The sequence below is a fragment of the Chlamydomonas reinhardtii genome, chromosome 16 (assembly GCF_000002595.2).
Source record: "Chlamydomonas reinhardtii strain CC-503 cw92 mt+ chromosome 16, whole genome shotgun sequence".
NCBI classification, from domain to species: Eukaryota; Viridiplantae; Chlorophyta; class Chlorophyceae; order Chlamydomonadales; family Chlamydomonadaceae; genus Chlamydomonas; species Chlamydomonas reinhardtii.
Genome location: NC_057019.1, coordinates 3,668,043 through 3,683,364, shown reverse-complemented (window position 1 = coordinate 3,683,364; position 15,322 = coordinate 3,668,043). Strand labels below are relative to the sequence as shown.

Below are 15,322 nucleotides of genomic sequence, written 5' to 3'. Positions count from 1 at the left end.
CAATCGACTGCTCTCGGCGAGCTCTACAATTGTATACCTCCGGTTCAGCTGGAGGCACAACTTGACTGGCAGCCATGCCACACATGTCCATGTGTCCATGGCCGACCACCGACCCTTCTGTCAGACTACCGGGGCGTGCGCTTAAGTTTACAATTGCGCTGTACATATGATGTTTGGAATTGTGTGCCGGAAGAGATTGGTCGACTTTCTCCCGGGATCATGTGAAGAATCCCGGGATTCATGTCACGCTCGATGGCCGGCGGCAGCCTTGTCGCCATGACCCACACGAAGCCTTGGCCGTTACACGTTAGCATCAGATCGCATAGTCTCCATGACAACAGTGAGAGACGCTCGAGTGGGGCTCTACGCTACTACAACGCCGATGTGGACGGACATGCGGCCGGTTTCCAGAGGCCAAACGTTCTGCAAATGCTTTAGTATGTGCATGCTAATGTGTGCTAGTACTTGTGCTAATGGGCGGAGCGTTTAGAGGGGCGTTTAGGGCGCAGAGACGAAATCTGGCAGTCCCACCCACATCCGCGTGACGAAACCTTGGGGACCCCCAACCCCGACGACCGACCCTGAACTTTGAGGACCCATAACTTTGCAATTACTACCCTGATTGAAACTCTGAAAGTGGATTTGGAGTCTTCTCGTCAAGCTCTTTCGTTTTAGAACATGGGGCCTTTCCCAGTCGAAACTACCCCCCCCTGTCGGGGCATTGGTACAGCACCCGGGTACGAGGCAGTTACTTGTACCTTTACCGAGATAAACGCTCATTAGCAAGTTGCTGTTACACCCCACAACCGCACGGTCTAACGTGCTAGGCACCGCCAGGAGTAGGGTCCACGCGCGGGACCCCCCTGGCTCAGGGTCTATACGCAGGGTCAGAGAAACACATGGCACGCGGCCACGCGCCACTGAGGCACGCGCCACTGCGGAACACGTCACCGCGGAACACGTAAGCCCCCTACCTACCTTGCCTCAGCAGGCGGGGCATAACCCAGCCACCCGCCTGGTCCAGGAGTGGGCCCCAACAAGCGCGATCCAGGTCCCAGGGCGGCGAGCTGGAGAACTCCAGAGAACCAGAAGGAACCAACTTCGGGCTCTGGCACGATTGCCACAATCGGCACATGCAACCAACAACCCGGCACGGCAAACACTACAACATAAAGGCAACGGCGCACGAATCAAATGTCACACAGAAGACAAAACTGGGATGGGGACGGACGGACACGCGGGCTCAACAGCGGCCCTTCGCGTGCATACACCGGCCACGATTGGTACATGGATGGACACAATGCAACAGGCAACAGGCAAAACAGCACACCCAGCATGAATTGAAAGCAAAGCACAAGCGGTCACTCTTCATGCGCACAGCAATGCACGCCACCCCTGATGGACACCATCCTAAACTGCGGTAGTCACTCCGGCCTCAACCGTTTATCCTGCGAGCCGAATAAACCAGCCCACACACGACGCAACAAACATCGCCCATCGTGACCCCCCGGCCCCCGCCAAGCACCCGGGCCCTCAGGCGGTACGCCCGCCGGCTGCCACCTGTGGACCTGCAGGTGCAGCCCGCGCCACCGCCGCCGCCGCTGTCGCCGCTGCCGCCGCCGCCGCCTCGGCCCGTGCCTGCCTCCTGCAGGCCGCCAACGCCGCCGCCTCCAGGTCATGGTGGTAGGAGGCGTGGTGGTGGTCCAGCCAGTACTGCGGGGCCGAGCGGGCAGTGCGGGCGGCGGGCAGTGCGGGCCTCAGCCAAGTGCCGGGCGGCGATTACCACCACGGGTGGAGATGGAGGTTGAGGATGGGTACCAGGGCTTGGATAACAGTGCGTTAATAACAAGGTGTTGTGGCCGGGCTGGTCACACGCCTACTACGTGCGCCGACACCCGGTCTACCCCCCCAGGCCTACTCGCCGCCCCCTTGCTGCAAGCCACCACCTCACCTGCAGCGAGCGTATGGGCGCCGACAGCGCCTCCTCCACCGCCATCTGCAGCAGCGTCTCCGCCTCTGCCTCCGACACAGGCACCACCTCGCAGCCGCCTGCACACACACCACGCGCAACAGAAGGAGTTCACATGGCAGCCGCCACAACCGAGCCGGTCAGTCTCTCAGGCATTCACCAACCCGACCCTCATTTCGCAGCCAGCCATTCCCCCTCCTCTTGTCACTCCTTCCCCTGCACTACCTTGCTGCGTGCCCACATCCCCACCCAGCCCCACACCACCTCAGTACCCCACACCCCACTGTTTCACTTCGGGATTGGTTCAGAGTTAACCCCCACACCCCACCTTTGCTGGACCAGCGCAGCAGCATGGTCTCGCCCAGCGCCTCGTACAGGAAGCGGCCGCTGCTGAGCGCGCTGCCCTCGCCCAGCACCGCGCCGCGCAGGGCCAGCAGCGCCGACAGCCCCGGCACGGCCTTGCGCGCCGCCGTCAGGTAGGGGTCGGCTGTGAGCATGGCGCGCGGGATGGGGTCGTGCTCCAGGACCCAGTTGACGCAGGAGGCGGGCGGCGCACGCAGGAAGCGCAGCGCGCGCGCGCCGCCGCCGCCACCGGAGTGTGCGAGCACGGGTGGCGAGCCGAAGGTGTGGCAGGAGGCTGCGGCGGGCGAGCTGGGGAGGGGTTTGGAGTGGGGCGGATTGGGGGTTGCAGGCATGATTGGTTAGGAGGAGGCGGTGTTGAAACGGCGCGGCATTGCACAGAAATCATGGGGTGGGGGTTGTGTGCCCGAGCCCAGCAATCGAGTCTCATCAGTGCAGGACGAGGAGTCGGGGACGTCGGGCGTGGGGCAGTCGGTTGGAACAGAAGTGCTGTGCGAGGTGGTCGCCGAGCTACCACCCTGGCTGCGCGCCTGCCGTACGCCGGCAACCACACAACGCCGTGTACCCGCCCCTCCCCGTAACCCTTCCCGCCCATGCCTTCATACTTGAAATCTAAGCACTCCATCTTGCACGGACGGCTACCCATGCATCCTCAACAGCCCCTGCCCCCCCCCTCCCACAGTGCGGCTCACATGACGCCCCTCATGATTGACGTGGCCCACATCATCTTGGCCAGTGAGCCGCCCATGGAGTGGCCGGCAAACACCACGTGCTGAGCGCCCGAGCCCGCAGCTGACCTGCAGCAGCACAGACACACAGCCAAACACACACGCACACACAGCATGTCAGTGGCACGCTTTTGTATCTTGGCTACACGAGTAGGTAGCATAGGTACGTGTCTGGAGCAGTATGTGCTCGCGTGCACACACCACACGGGTGCAGAGTTCCGGGCTGGTACAAACAGCCCCTTCCTCCGCCGCCCTCCCCTTCCAAGACGTCGAGACTTCATATTTGCGAATGAAGCACTCCGTACTCCACTCCGTTCTACATCAACGGCTACAGCCCCGGCTCCTCCCAAAGGCACCTGATGTGCGGCAGCAGCATCGGGTACAGCTCCCGAGCCATGGCCGCCACGCCGCTGTGCGCCACCAGGTGCTCGGGGCCGGATCCAGATCCGGATCCAGACCCGGCTGCTGGATCCGGGCCGCCCGTGGCGCCTGCCGTGGATCCCGCCGGCGCGGCGGCGCCCGGCGCGATCTCGGCGGGCGGCACCAGCGGCGTGGGCCAGAAGGAGGCGAGCGAGGTGGACAGCGACAGCTGCACACGGAAGGGGGGGGGTTACATTCATGATCAATTAAGAAGTGAAGGCGTAGTGTAGTACGGTCGTGTAGCAGGCGCGTTATTATCGATGTTCGGGGGGGGGGGTTACATTCATGACTAGTTAATGATGTTCGGGGGGGGGGGGGGGGTGCGGAGCTGTGATTGCAAGACGGAGCCATCAGATTGCCAGAATGAAGGAATGGGCACCGCGTGCGATGCAGCTCACGGGAATGGGTCCTCGCACACAGGTGCCCTGGCCCCTGCCCAGTCATGACCCATGAAACGCGAGCCGGGCGGCTCCCAGCCCGGCGTTCCCCCCGCTCCCCAGTTCCGCCCTCCGCCCTGCCCCCTCACCGTGTTGGTTTCCGGCGCCGACCACTGCACGCCCCGCAGGAAGATGAAGCGGCAGCGCGTGCCGCTCTCCAAAGAGCTGGTGGCATCTGCAGGTGCGGGCGGCGCATGCCTGGCACTTGCGGAACCATCGGAGGCGTGTGCACCGCTGCCATGCGAGCTGCTGCGGTCGCTGCTGCCACCGCTGCTGTTGCTGGTGCTGCTGGCGGTGTGAGGGCGGTGGGCGGCGTTGTGCAGGGGCGTGGGCAGGTGCAGGTGGGGTGGCGCGGGCTGCTGCAGGTGCAGGTGGATGCGTCCATCCTTCACCACCACCCCGTGCTTCGGCTGCTGCGGGTGCGGGTGCTGCTTTTGGCCGTGCTGTTGCGGCGCGTGCTGTGCGCTGCCGGTGCCGCTGCTGCCGTTGCTACTGCTACTGGCCTGCGCATCCGTACCCATGCCGGAGGCAGTGGACGCGGCGGCGGCGGCTGCAGACCTCTGGCCCGGGGGCTGCGGCTGGGCCCGGCGCTGGAGAGCGTCAAAGTCCACCACCCCGTCCGCCACATACCTGCAGGGCACGGCGTGCGGTGTGGGCGGGGTCAGCAACTGGGAACAGAGCCGCCGTGCTCCTAGCCGCTCGCTCACAATCGTCCACAAACCTTCCGCACAGTGCACCCCCTCCATGCCCACTGCTTTAGCGCAACCCCGCCCCTCCCCACCCCTCCCAGCCCCTCCCTGCCCCCAGTCCCTCACCAGCAGGTGTAGGCGGTCCGGCCGTACGCCACCAGCTGCAGCCCCTCGCCCGCCAGGCCCGCCTCCAGCTCCGGCTGTGGGAGGTAGCACAGCCCACTCCATGAGGCCAGGCGGGCGCCCAGATACAGCGCCCGCCAGTCGCCTGACAGCTCCGGGCCCTGTGTGGATGTCGCGGTGGGCAGGGGTCATGGATCGGCGGCGGTTTGGAGTGGGTTGGACAGGGTTTCGCAGGCGCCGGTGAGGGCCCCTGGGAATGCGCGTCTCGCACTGATATCTCCCAAGGCCCAACCCATCCCCGTGGGCGTGGGGAGGCGCCACGTACCTTGCGGTGGTGGAGAGGGTGGCCGTGCGTGTGCAGGTGGCGCTGGTGGGCCACGGGTACGGAGTGGCGGTGCGGCGGGTGCGGGTGGCTGGCGGTGGGGGTGCCCCCGGGCACCGGCATAGCGGCTGGTTGGCGCCCCGGCTGCTGCGCCTGGGCGGCCGGGGGCGCCTGCGCAGGCAGCAGCTGCTGCTCCTGGGACGCAAATGAGGCGTACGTGTCATCGCCCGAGTCCAGAGAGCGATCGCGGAAAACGTGCCGCAACGCCGCGCACATTGGGGGGAGGAGCGGGCGCCTCCCTGGCCACGCCGCCCTACCGGTCACGGTGGGCCGGAGCTGCAGCAACGGCATGACTGATTCTTGGCACTTGTTTGCAGAGCGTTCGTCGGTGGCTTGCTGACGTCGGTGGACGTCCTTCGCCCCAACGCTTGAGTAGCGAACCAAGCAGCGCAAGCTTAATTGTACATCTTGACAATCATAATTACAGTATTTGTCCACGTCAGTCGAGGAATTCCGTCGGGACCAATTCGGAACCGAGTCAGGCCGTCAATTCCACAGCTTTCCTTGCATACTAGTTATACGGTCAGCATATAGGAGTTTTATAGCGTCAGCCTTCCTCTAGATACGCTGTTCTGCAGACAAAATTATTGGATTTCATTTTGATTCGGGCATGAATGGAAATGAAGCGAGAAAACTCTGCAGAGTACTTCTATGTTAGCTGTGATTGATTAGGGAGGCCGTTGACGTGCGGCAAGCGGGCTCGAAGATTGAGCCATGGCCGCACCCACTGCAGACACATTCTATACAGCGCCAGGGCTAGGAGCAGGACTGCGTGGCATTGAGCTCGACCGGTGTTACATCGGCGACATTGTTTCGGGCAAGCGGCATGGCTTCGGCACTTACCAGTACCCGAACTCGTTCTTCAAATACGAGGGGCAGTGGGTCAATGGCGAGAAGCACGGTAGGACAGGGTTGTGTGGAGGGGGGGCGGAGCCGGAGGATGGGGTGGAGACAGGGGTGGACGGGCCTCAGACTGGATGGGGGCCAACAGGGTTCATTTCAGTGTGCAGCTATTTCCGCGGGCAACGTAGCGTCCTTGTCTTGCGCATGTCGGCTCGCAGCCGAACGCATTGGCATCTGCGGGGCTAGCGCCGCCACGGCGCCCCGCGCCGGGCCTACTGCCACCCGGACCAACACATCCGCGCCATGCGCCCCATCCCGCCACGCGGCCGTGTGCACGTGCAGGCCTGGGCAAGCTGTCCATGCGGGACGGGGCCTACTACGAGGGCGAGTTCGTGCACGGGGAGATCGTGGGGCAGGGCACGCGGCGCTTTGCTAACGGCGACACGTACATTGGTGAGGCCGGGGCAACGCCTTGGTGGGCGCGTGGGTGGGTGGGATGCGGGGAGGCAGGCACGGCATGGCATATCGTCAGGGACAATGGCGTGTCTTGGCAGCTGTACGTCATGCGGAGCAGCGAAGCGGGCGAGGAGGGAAGGCGCCTGTCCTTATCGGCCTCTGCAGCACGTCGGCACCGCGCAGCGGCTGGTGCCATGACTTGGCTCCTGTGGTGTGCTGTGACGCCCGCACATGTGTTATTGGGCACAAATGAAGGAAACACCCGCACGTGCCTGTGTGCTTGTGTCGCCACCCGACAGGCACCTTCAACATGGGTGTGATGCACGGCTTCGGCGTCATGCGGCTGGGCAACGGCGACACGTACCAGGGGCCGTTCGTGCAGAACACATTCCACGGTGTGTTTGGCGAAGGGGAGGGGAGGGCTGGGGGGAGGAGGTGTCAGCCGGGGAGCTCTCCTTGCTGGGTCCGGGGCTGAGCTGCGCTGCGCTGACGAGCTGCGGGTCCCCCACCCGCCGCTGCTGGTGTTTACGTTATTGATATGGCGTGTGCAGGTGTGGGCGTGTACACCTGCGCCAACGGTGACGTGTATGAGGGCGACTTTGCCAAGCACCAACGCACAGGCCAGGGCCGACTCACATACGCCGACGGCAGCCTGTGAGTGCCGGACCGCCGGGGCGACGAGGACTGAGCTGGGCAGGGCGGGGGCATGGCAAGGGCAAAAAGGGAAATGATGGACGCCATAGGGCGGGTGCTGCGCCACAGGCAGTACGGCACGCTGGGTTCAGCCGGTGCGGATTGGACGCTAGGCACTGGCGCATAGTGCATGGTGCAAGTGGGGAGTATAGCCGGACATAGGCGGCGGCGACACGGCGCCGCGTCGCCACAAGGCCGGGCCCGCCAGCTCCTGGCGCCTGACCCACATCGCTGGCGGTGCCGCCCCTTTGTCCACACTGTGTGTGTGTAGGTACGAAGGCGGCTGGGTGGGCGGTCGCAAGTGCGGGCAGGGCGAGGCAACCTTCGCAGACGGCAGCTGGTACAAGGTGCGCCGAGGCTGTTGCTTGTTGGTGCCGCTCGCCATATGAATGTTAGGGGCACATATCCTGGCGCACGCGGGACACGCACATCACCAAATGGCATGCGAGCGCCGATGTTTGCAGGCCCTGCGATGCAGGGACACAAGTTGCCGCCCGGGCGATGAGCTACAAACAAGCACCGGACCGAATCACCCCTCCTTCCGCCGGCCCAATTCCTCATCAACCCGTGCCATGCAACCCCATCCCCTACCAATCCCCCAACCCCCACAGGGTAGCTGGGCGAATGACGCCTTCCACGGCCCCGGCGAGTGGTACCAGGCGGCCACGGACCTGACCTACCGCGGCGAGTTCGAGGCGGGCCTGCCGGCGCTACTACCCACCAGCCTCACGCTCACCTGGACGGCGGAGGAGGACCCCAAGGCTAAGAAGAAGCCCGCAGCCCCCGCGGGGGGCGGCAAGGCGGGGGCGCCCGAGGAGGCGCAGCCGCTGCCGGTGAGCGCGTAGGACGCTGTGCTGGGTGTGCGCCAAGCCCTAAGCAGCACTGTGCAGCACTGCGCAGGGGCAAGCTGTTATTCCTGGGCACAACGCATCCAGCCATGTTCCATACCCCACGCCAGCGCACACCCCGTCGCAATCCCGGGCTCAACCTTAATCTGGGGTTCTGCCTCATGCTCGGCGCCCGAGCGCCAGGTCCCTGGTGCAAGGGCCTGATGCAGGGCTTGGCCCCGCCGTACGTGCATCCCCTCGCTCTGCCCCCACCCAAACACACTCGTCCTCCTCCCTCCTTGCAGGTGGTGCTGGGTGAGCCCTGCCACGTGCCACTGGTGGTGGCAGCGCAGCTGCAGGAGCCGCTGCCGCCGCCCGCTGAGCCGCCGCCGCCGCCGCCGGACCCCAAGAGCAAGTCCAAGCCGCCGCCCACGCCGCCGGGGCCAGTGAGCGTCCTTGTGCTCAACCAGCCGCCGGAGCCGGGGCACACCTGGCGCACCGCAGACAACGAGTTCGGGCGACTGGTGAGCTCCAGTATTCGGCAAGGGGCTGACCTCATTCTTGAGGTCAGCTAAGCACTGAAATGCGTAAGCATATCTCCGCTCTGCGCACTTACCCCGTAGGCACGTAGCCCCGTACCAAGGCCCGCATTTGCACGCCCTGTGCCTGCATGCATCTTCGATACCCACCTTGCTTCCCTCCTACCCCGCCCCTCCTCCTCCCCTCAGGCCAACATCACGCTGCACAGCGAGCCGCCCAAGCCGCTGCCGGCCGGCCGCCTGCTGCGAGTGCTGGTGGTGAACACGCTGCTGCAGGACGGCGCCACCACGACAGTGCGAGTGGTCATCAGCAGCACCTGCCATCTGGAGCCGCCGCTGCCGCTGACGCGCACTCCAGCCGGCGAGCTGGTAGCGTGCATGCAGGTGCGGCCTGGGAGAGGTGCATCCAGTTGTTTGTGGTGCGTGCCGCTGCAGAGGCCTACACTTGCAGATGCCAATCCATGATATCCATCCCTGCATTTTCTTGGCACCCTTGCTGTTGGCCTGGTTATGCCGCGCTTTGCCTGGCTGTAACCGCCATACGCTTGACCTCACACGCCAAACAGCCAACACCGATGCCGTGCTGACCTGTCGCGATGCTGCTTCTCCTCACACCCTGTGCAGGTGGAGCTGGAGGCGGGGCAACGAGTAGTGGAGGGCCTGACGGTGGGCTCCCACGCGCCTGAGGACTGGGACCGCCTGGTCAGTCCGGTGGGGTGCGGCTACCTGGTGGCTTCCACACGTGAGGCGGCGGGGCGGGCAGTGGCGCCCGCGCACTGCAAGATTGCGCTGCCAGACCCCAAGGCCAAGCGGCCGGGGGCCAAGTAGAGGGTGGGGCGGGGAAGTGCAGGGCGGCGATGGATGCATGGGCGGCGGATTAGGAGTGGCTTGCTTGTTTGCGATGCTTGGCAATTGACGGTAGCGCTTGAACTTGAAGGTAGCCACGGTTGGCGCATGGTTGTGACGGAATGACATGCACGACGCATGGAGGCATGTACATACTAATCACTACGACCGTTGACTTGACACGTGACACGGGTGGATCTATCTTGGGCTGGGGGCAGGAGGAGAGACAGACGATGGATGGCAGCGCATGCCGTCTGCCGTGCACCTTGCCAACAGTGACGAAAGCGCTGTAAAGTGCAAATGCACCCAGGGGCCAGGGCTGCAGAACAGGGCGCAGTCACTATGAAGCTGCTAGCGGCGTCCCCTTTTAATTGATTGAGCCAGCAACAGCGTACAGCAGCCTGATGTTGCGGCGATGCCTTCAGTGATGGAATGTTCTGCTGGCTTACTTGCAGTGGCCTGTCACGGCCAGCGGCGTTCGCGGCGCGCCTGGTGTGCAGCAGGACCTTGCAAGACACCCCCCCTGCAGGCTATGTACCCTGACGCGTCCTCATCGCCGCCCATGCTGCTGCCCGGCGCCGGCAGCTCGACCACCGACCCGCCCTCCCACTCCTCCTCCGCCTCCCCGCCGCGATCCAGCCCCACCTTTCCAGCGCCAACGCCATCGCCCTCCTTGCCACGCCGGGCGTCGCCCACTTCCTGCCCGACCGCCTGCCCGCCGTCACCGACGCCACCTTCCTCTCGCCGCCATCCCTCCGCCACGCGCTGTGCAACGCTGCCGCCGCCAGTCGCCACTCCACCGCCACCACCGCCTGCACCTGCCACCTCTTCCCCGCTGTCTCCCGCAACCCCCATCATGGCTATATCTTCACCCACCGTCTCCAGCCCGCCCTCGGCGCCGCCACCGCCACCCTCTGGTCCATGGGCGCCAACACACGGCCGCCACTCGACCCCGCGGCACCCCTGCCCAACACCCTCGCAGACGACCTGCGTAAGTCGCTGTACGGATACGCTCACCGAGCCGCCCGCGCCGCTCGCGTCACCGCCTCCTCCGCCTCTACCTGGGTCACTGCCGCCGCCACCGCCATCCGCGCCGCCGTTGACCCCGCCATGCAGCACACCACGGATGCCGACATGCTACTCTCCCCGCCGCCCGCCCGCCCGCCCGCCGGCGCCTGCCTTCCCCCTGTCCTTCGCCGCCCTGTCCGACTCCCTCGCCGAGTTTCGTCGCACCCGCCGCCACCTGGTCATTACCGTCATGGACAAGTGCCCCGATCACTTCGTGGCCATCTGCCCCCACCTCTACCACCAACACCTGGCCGCCGACCTCAACGCCTCCCCCTTCTACACCCCCATTTCCCCCACCGACCACGCTGACCGGCTGCGCGCGGTCGCCACCATGCTGCACCCCCTCGGCCTCGCCATCAAGCCCGACCGCCTGCCTGCCGTCAAGTGGTTAACCAGGAACCCTTACGCCCCCTCACCCTCAAACCCCTGTCTGCTACCCACGTCAGGGTGTCGGGGTGCTCCTCCCCCAGCTCCGCCACCTGCCCCGCCAGCGCCTGCCGGTACAGCCGCTCAGCCTCTGCCAGCTGCCGCCGCCGGGCCGCCTGAGTGCAGTCAGCATGCGTGCATGCGTGCATGTGTGCATGTGAACACAGCAACAGCGTGTGCATGTGCGCATGTGCGTGGGCTTACCGCCGGCACGTGCGCGCAGGTGTAAGCCTAGTGCTTGGGCGGCCGCCCAGGCGACGTGGTGTTGACAGAGTGCGTGACTGCAAACCGGAGGTCGATACCCATCGTCCAGCCTGGTCCCGGCCGGCTCTGAGGACCCTGCTGCCCGGCGAGTTGGCGCTGCGCCCCTCCCACAGTCCCAGCTATTGACTAGTGTTGCGGAACTAATGCGTACGTAGACCAGAGCGGAAGCAGCTCTCGCGCATATGCTACGCACGCTCCTTTTAAGTGCCCTAGCTGCTCCTGCTGTGACACGCGCACACTACGTCGGCCCTCTCCGGCCAAGAGTGGCTCATAACACACACACCTGCCTGCAACCCGATCCACGGCGCTTGGCGGCGCCTCAGCGGCCATCGTCGTGACCGGGGCATGCGCAAATGGCACTCACACGATTCCTCAGCCCAAAGCGTGCCCTCAAGCGGCTGCCGGCCATGGTCACAGCAAGTATGTCACCCTGCGTGAAAGTATGCCAATAGCAACAGTCAAAGCAGCAAGCCTGAAGCCAACCGCGTCGCGGCATTTCGGTCGGCGTTCTTTCATCACGAGCGCCGCGCTTCAGCTCTGGAGTAATGTTTGACAATGCTCAAGGCTGTAATATGCGAAGGGCCGTGCTTCGGGCTCAGGCTGAACTCCATCACACCTCAAAATCGTCAAGGGGTCTATCAATAAGTGCCATTGGTGCCAAACATTTCAGTCCCGTGTAAGGTGGTGTTCACATTGTGGGCGTAATCTTTATTGGGCCGTGGCCGAAATGGGCGCGATATCTGAATCGGGGGCGTAGCCGAAATGTAGCCGAAATGCAAGTTGAGCCAAATTCCTATGGGATTGGGGGTGTTTCGGCTACGCGTGCCCGATATGTAGTTTGGAAAGTACAAAGTCGCCACGTCGCTAATGATTTTGGGCACGTACGGCTTATCGGCCACACCAATTTCGAGCACAATGTGAACACCACCTAAAGTTACTTATAGGATCACGATATCGCACAGCGTTGTCACGCAGTTACGCATTAGGGTACCCGCGCGGATACGCAGATGCGCTCGGCCTTACCTCTCCCGCGCGGGCCCGCCCTTGGCGCTAGCCCACCTAAGTCCCTAGTCAAGATTGTGCTCGTGCGCAACGCCATCCTTTGCGGCCCCAGCCGATGTTTCAAGGAGAGCCGCCCCGAGCCAAGCGCGCCAAGTGACATTGAGCGGCGGCTTGAGGCGAAGTTTGAGGCGCTGCGAGAGGATTTCCTGGCGCGGGACGCGGCGCTGCGAGAGGATTTCCTGGCGCGGGACGCGGCGCTGCGAGAGGATTTCCTGGCGCGGGACGCGGCGCTGCGAGAGGATTTCCTGGCGCGGGAGGCGGTGCTGCGGGCCGGAATTGCGCCGCTGCAAGTTCAATACGCGCGCAACGTTGTGCGTCAGGTGGCGAAGTCCGCTGTGCTGGGCAAGAAGCCTTCTCCGGGCAGCGGGCGGACGTACGTCGACTACGCCATGAAGGACCCGGCATCACGAGCTCGCCTGGAGTCGGTGCTGAAGGTGGGCACCGCCGAGGTGATGGAGCTGCTCGCGGACCTGGCGGGAGTGCGCAACGAGGGCGAGCACCCGCCCGACCTGGAGTCGCTGCGGCGCATGGTGTCGGAGGCGCGGCGGGTGTGTGGGCCGGCGCCCACGGACCCGCACCTCATCTTCGCGCGCCGCTTCCTGGACGCGTACGAGGAGATCGAGAAGATGTTCCTGCTGGTGGGTGTAAGGTGGCGGCTCCGGGGTAGAGGATGTGAGACGGGCCAAGTGGCGGGTGCGGAAGGTGGGTTGGGACGGGGCCGCAGCGGCGAGGGCCTGAGGTGCCGTCGGTGGGTTGTGTCTGCGCACTCTGCTTGCCGCCGCCGCCACCGTCGCTGATAATGATTGCTTGCTTAGCACATGGCAGCGTTCTGATGTCCACAAGGCTTTTTGCTGTACCCAGTTTGTCTAGTCTGTCAGTAGTCTCATCACCCGCCCCCCCCCAAAACCCCTGCCTTTTTGCCTGCGCCCTGCAGCAGTGAGCGTGTGGGCCCAACTCAGCGGCGCCATCCCCAGCAGAAGCAGTAAGCCGCCGTGCGCACGTGTGCGCTGATGAGCGGTAACCGTCTCGGCTTATCTGTACCGGCGGGCCTCCGCCAGACGCACATGGCCGCCTGTGGCGGGAGGGTGCAGGTGGCGGCCCATGTCCTCCATCGATGTGACTTGGATTCAGACACATGGCTGGGTCCGTGCGGGTTCATGTTTGGCACGACAGCCGCAGTGTGCAAGTCTTGGCCAGCACGCAGCGGCGTCGCTTTGCTGCACAGGCAGGCAGTCGGCGTGTGGCAACAAATGTTTCTCTGGACTATGTGCGGGATGGAGCCCAGGCGCACAGCTAGGGCCTTGCTCCAGGCTTGTGTGCAGGTACTCAGGTGTGTGACATGGCGCTGCCAGCAATCGATCTGCAATCTGTGTGTGCGCGCGCGCGTGCATGCGTGGGTGCGCTCGTGCATGCGTGGGTGCGTGCATGTGTGCGTGTGTGCATGTGTGCGTGCATGCGTGTGTAGGGGCATACGGCTGGGCGGGGATAAGCCGTCTATTTGCAGTGGGAGAGGGGTTTCGGGTCGGGGCAGGTACCACTCGGGATGAGCGACAGACCAGGCAGGTATGGAGTGATGGCCCCTCACCCATGCCCTGCGCCCGCCCGACCCATGTCCTGCCCCCGCCCCGGCCGCCCACATGCATGCGTATGACACACCTGCCGTGTGCCTCTCACCCTCTCACTCACCCTCTCGCCCTCTCCCCCTTTCTCAGGGCCTGCCGCACGTGGACGCGCCCGGCGAGGCTGAGGCCATGTGTGCCGCGCTGGTGTCCGCGGGGCTGGGGGACGCGGTGGTGAGCAGTGACGTGGACGCACTGCTGTTCGGGGCGCCGCGCCAGTACCGCGAGTGCAGGATGCAGGTGGGCGGGGGCAGGGTTTTGGGAGTTGGGGGTAAGGGGTAGCGGGGAAGGTTTATTCACGTGTTCCTGTTCAGTTGGAAAGCAGAAGGCCGGTGTTGGGGTGTGTTGCGGTGAGGGTCACCACACCGTGGGATGGGTTGTGGGTTCACCGTGGGGTGAAGCAGCCAGGTGGGCACGGGGGAAGAGTGGAAAGGCAACCTGGGGACGGGAGGGTTTGATGTGAATTGAAACAGGATGAAGAGCGGCGTGTTGGGATGGCGGCGGCACGGGGCCGGGGCGGGGGGTGGGGCTAGGCAGCGGGTGGCAGCTTAAGAGGCGGCGGCACGCTGGCATGGGGTGACAGGGCACAGCACGTGTTCGCCCCGTGCCACTTCCCAGCCCCAATCCCTCACGCCCCTCTCCACCCCTTCCCTTCCCTTGCCTCCCCCCCCCCCAGTTTGACACCCCCCGCCACACGGTGGTGGAGCGGGTGGACCCGGTGGCGGCCGCCCGGTCCGCGTTCGGACTCACACAGCCGGGCGGAGGCTGCGCACTGGCACTGCAGGTGCGGGAGGGGAGGGGAGGGGAGGTGGGGGCGGGGAAAGGCGAGAGCTGGGGTAGGGGGGTCGGGGCGAGGGCGGGTGTTGGCAGGCTAGCGTAGCTTGCTGTGTGGGCACATGCTTGCGGCGCCTGCAATGAACCCGCTACACAACCTCGGCAAACACGACTTCGGCAAAGGGAAGGAAGCTGGGGGGGGGGGGGGGGTGGCCGGGTTGAATGACCCCTAGGTCGCAAGGAAGCCGTCCCGGAATGTGGGGCTAGCAATTGGCCAGCGCGCTTTCAATAGTGGGCTCGTTTCTTCCTTTTTTCAGTGCCCTCCCAGCACCTGTTACTGTTTTGGAGTTGAAGAATGTTGTGCATCCGGGCCACGCGACTTCTAGTATTGCGCTGCGGCATTCGCTTGGCAGAGTGCTGCTGCAGCTTCCGTGCTGCCCTGCTCGCGCACAGGCAGCAGCAGTCAACCTCGTGGTGAGGGGTCGGGGGGTCCGCGACAGAGCCCAGGAGGAAGCCGGTCCAGAAGAGGGCCCACGGGACGCTACTCGTGAGGGAGACGCTTAAACTTCCCCCGCCGCCGGGCTATGCTGGGCCGGGCAAACAACGGTCTATCAATAAGTGCCATTGGTGCCAAACATTTCAGTCCCGTGTAAAGTTACTTAAATGATCACGATATCGCACAACGTGGTCACGCAGTTACGCACTATCTCCTTGAAACATCGGCTGGGGCCGCAAAGGGGAAGAACGATGGCGTTGCGCACGAGCAAAATCTTGACTAGGGACTTAGGAGTCGTGGG

General features: G+C 64.6%; 4 protein-coding genes across 5 annotated transcripts in view; 3 read left to right on the top strand and 1 right to left on the bottom strand.

Annotated features, from left to right (window-relative positions):
• Positions 1-288: 288 nt before the first annotated feature.
• On the bottom strand, positions 289-5,613 carry CHLRE_16g688700v5 (uncharacterized protein). The gene is made up of 8 exons (XM_043071638.1): positions 5,052-5,613; positions 4,730-4,887; positions 4,004-4,544; positions 3,414-3,646; positions 3,022-3,126; positions 2,298-2,620; positions 1,952-2,049; positions 289-1,713 (listed from the first exon to the last, which is right to left on the bottom strand). The coding sequence occupies exons 1-8, from the start codon at positions 5,397-5,399 to the stop codon at positions 1,534-1,536; spliced, it is 1,986 nt and encodes a 661-aa protein (XP_042915765.1). The 5' UTR covers positions 5,400-5,613; the 3' UTR covers positions 289-1,533.
• A 96-nt stretch (positions 5,614-5,709) lies between these two features.
• Positions 5,710-9,617, top strand: CHLRE_16g688650v5 (uncharacterized protein). The gene is made up of 9 exons (XM_001699146.2): positions 5,710-6,009; positions 6,294-6,404; positions 6,707-6,802; positions 6,959-7,061; positions 7,372-7,447; positions 7,712-7,933; positions 8,233-8,451; positions 8,656-8,850; positions 9,091-9,617. Exons 1-9 carry the CDS (start codon positions 5,823-5,825, stop codon positions 9,292-9,294), a joined length of 1,413 nt encoding a protein of 470 aa, XP_001699198.2. The 5' UTR covers positions 5,710-5,822; the 3' UTR covers positions 9,295-9,617.
• Positions 9,618-12,020: 2,403 nt separating this feature from the next.
• Positions 12,021-14,685, top strand: CHLRE_16g688633v5 (uncharacterized protein). 2 transcript variants are annotated; one of them, XM_043071637.1, is made up of 4 exons: positions 12,021-12,770; positions 13,070-13,462; positions 13,845-13,991; positions 14,428-14,685. In XM_043071637.1, the coding sequence occupies exons 1-2, from the start codon at positions 12,078-12,080 to the stop codon at positions 13,070-13,072; spliced, it is 696 nt and encodes a 231-aa protein (XP_042915764.1). In that variant the 5' UTR covers positions 12,021-12,077; the 3' UTR covers positions 13,073-13,462; positions 13,845-13,991; positions 14,428-14,685. The 2 variants fall into 2 exon arrangements, with proteins under 2 accessions (XP_042915764.1, XP_042915763.1); XM_043071636.1 differs by having other exon boundaries at positions 13,067-13,462.
• Positions 14,686-14,839: 154 nt separating this feature from the next.
• CHLRE_16g688600v5 (uncharacterized protein) overlaps positions 14,840-15,322 on the top strand; it is a 5,126-nt gene continuing 4,643 nt past the window's right edge. Inside the window, exon 1 of the mRNA XM_043071635.1 lies at positions 14,840-14,999. The gene's annotated coding sequence lies outside the window, so the exon portion shown is untranslated. The remainder of the gene's footprint in view (positions 15,000-15,322) is intronic.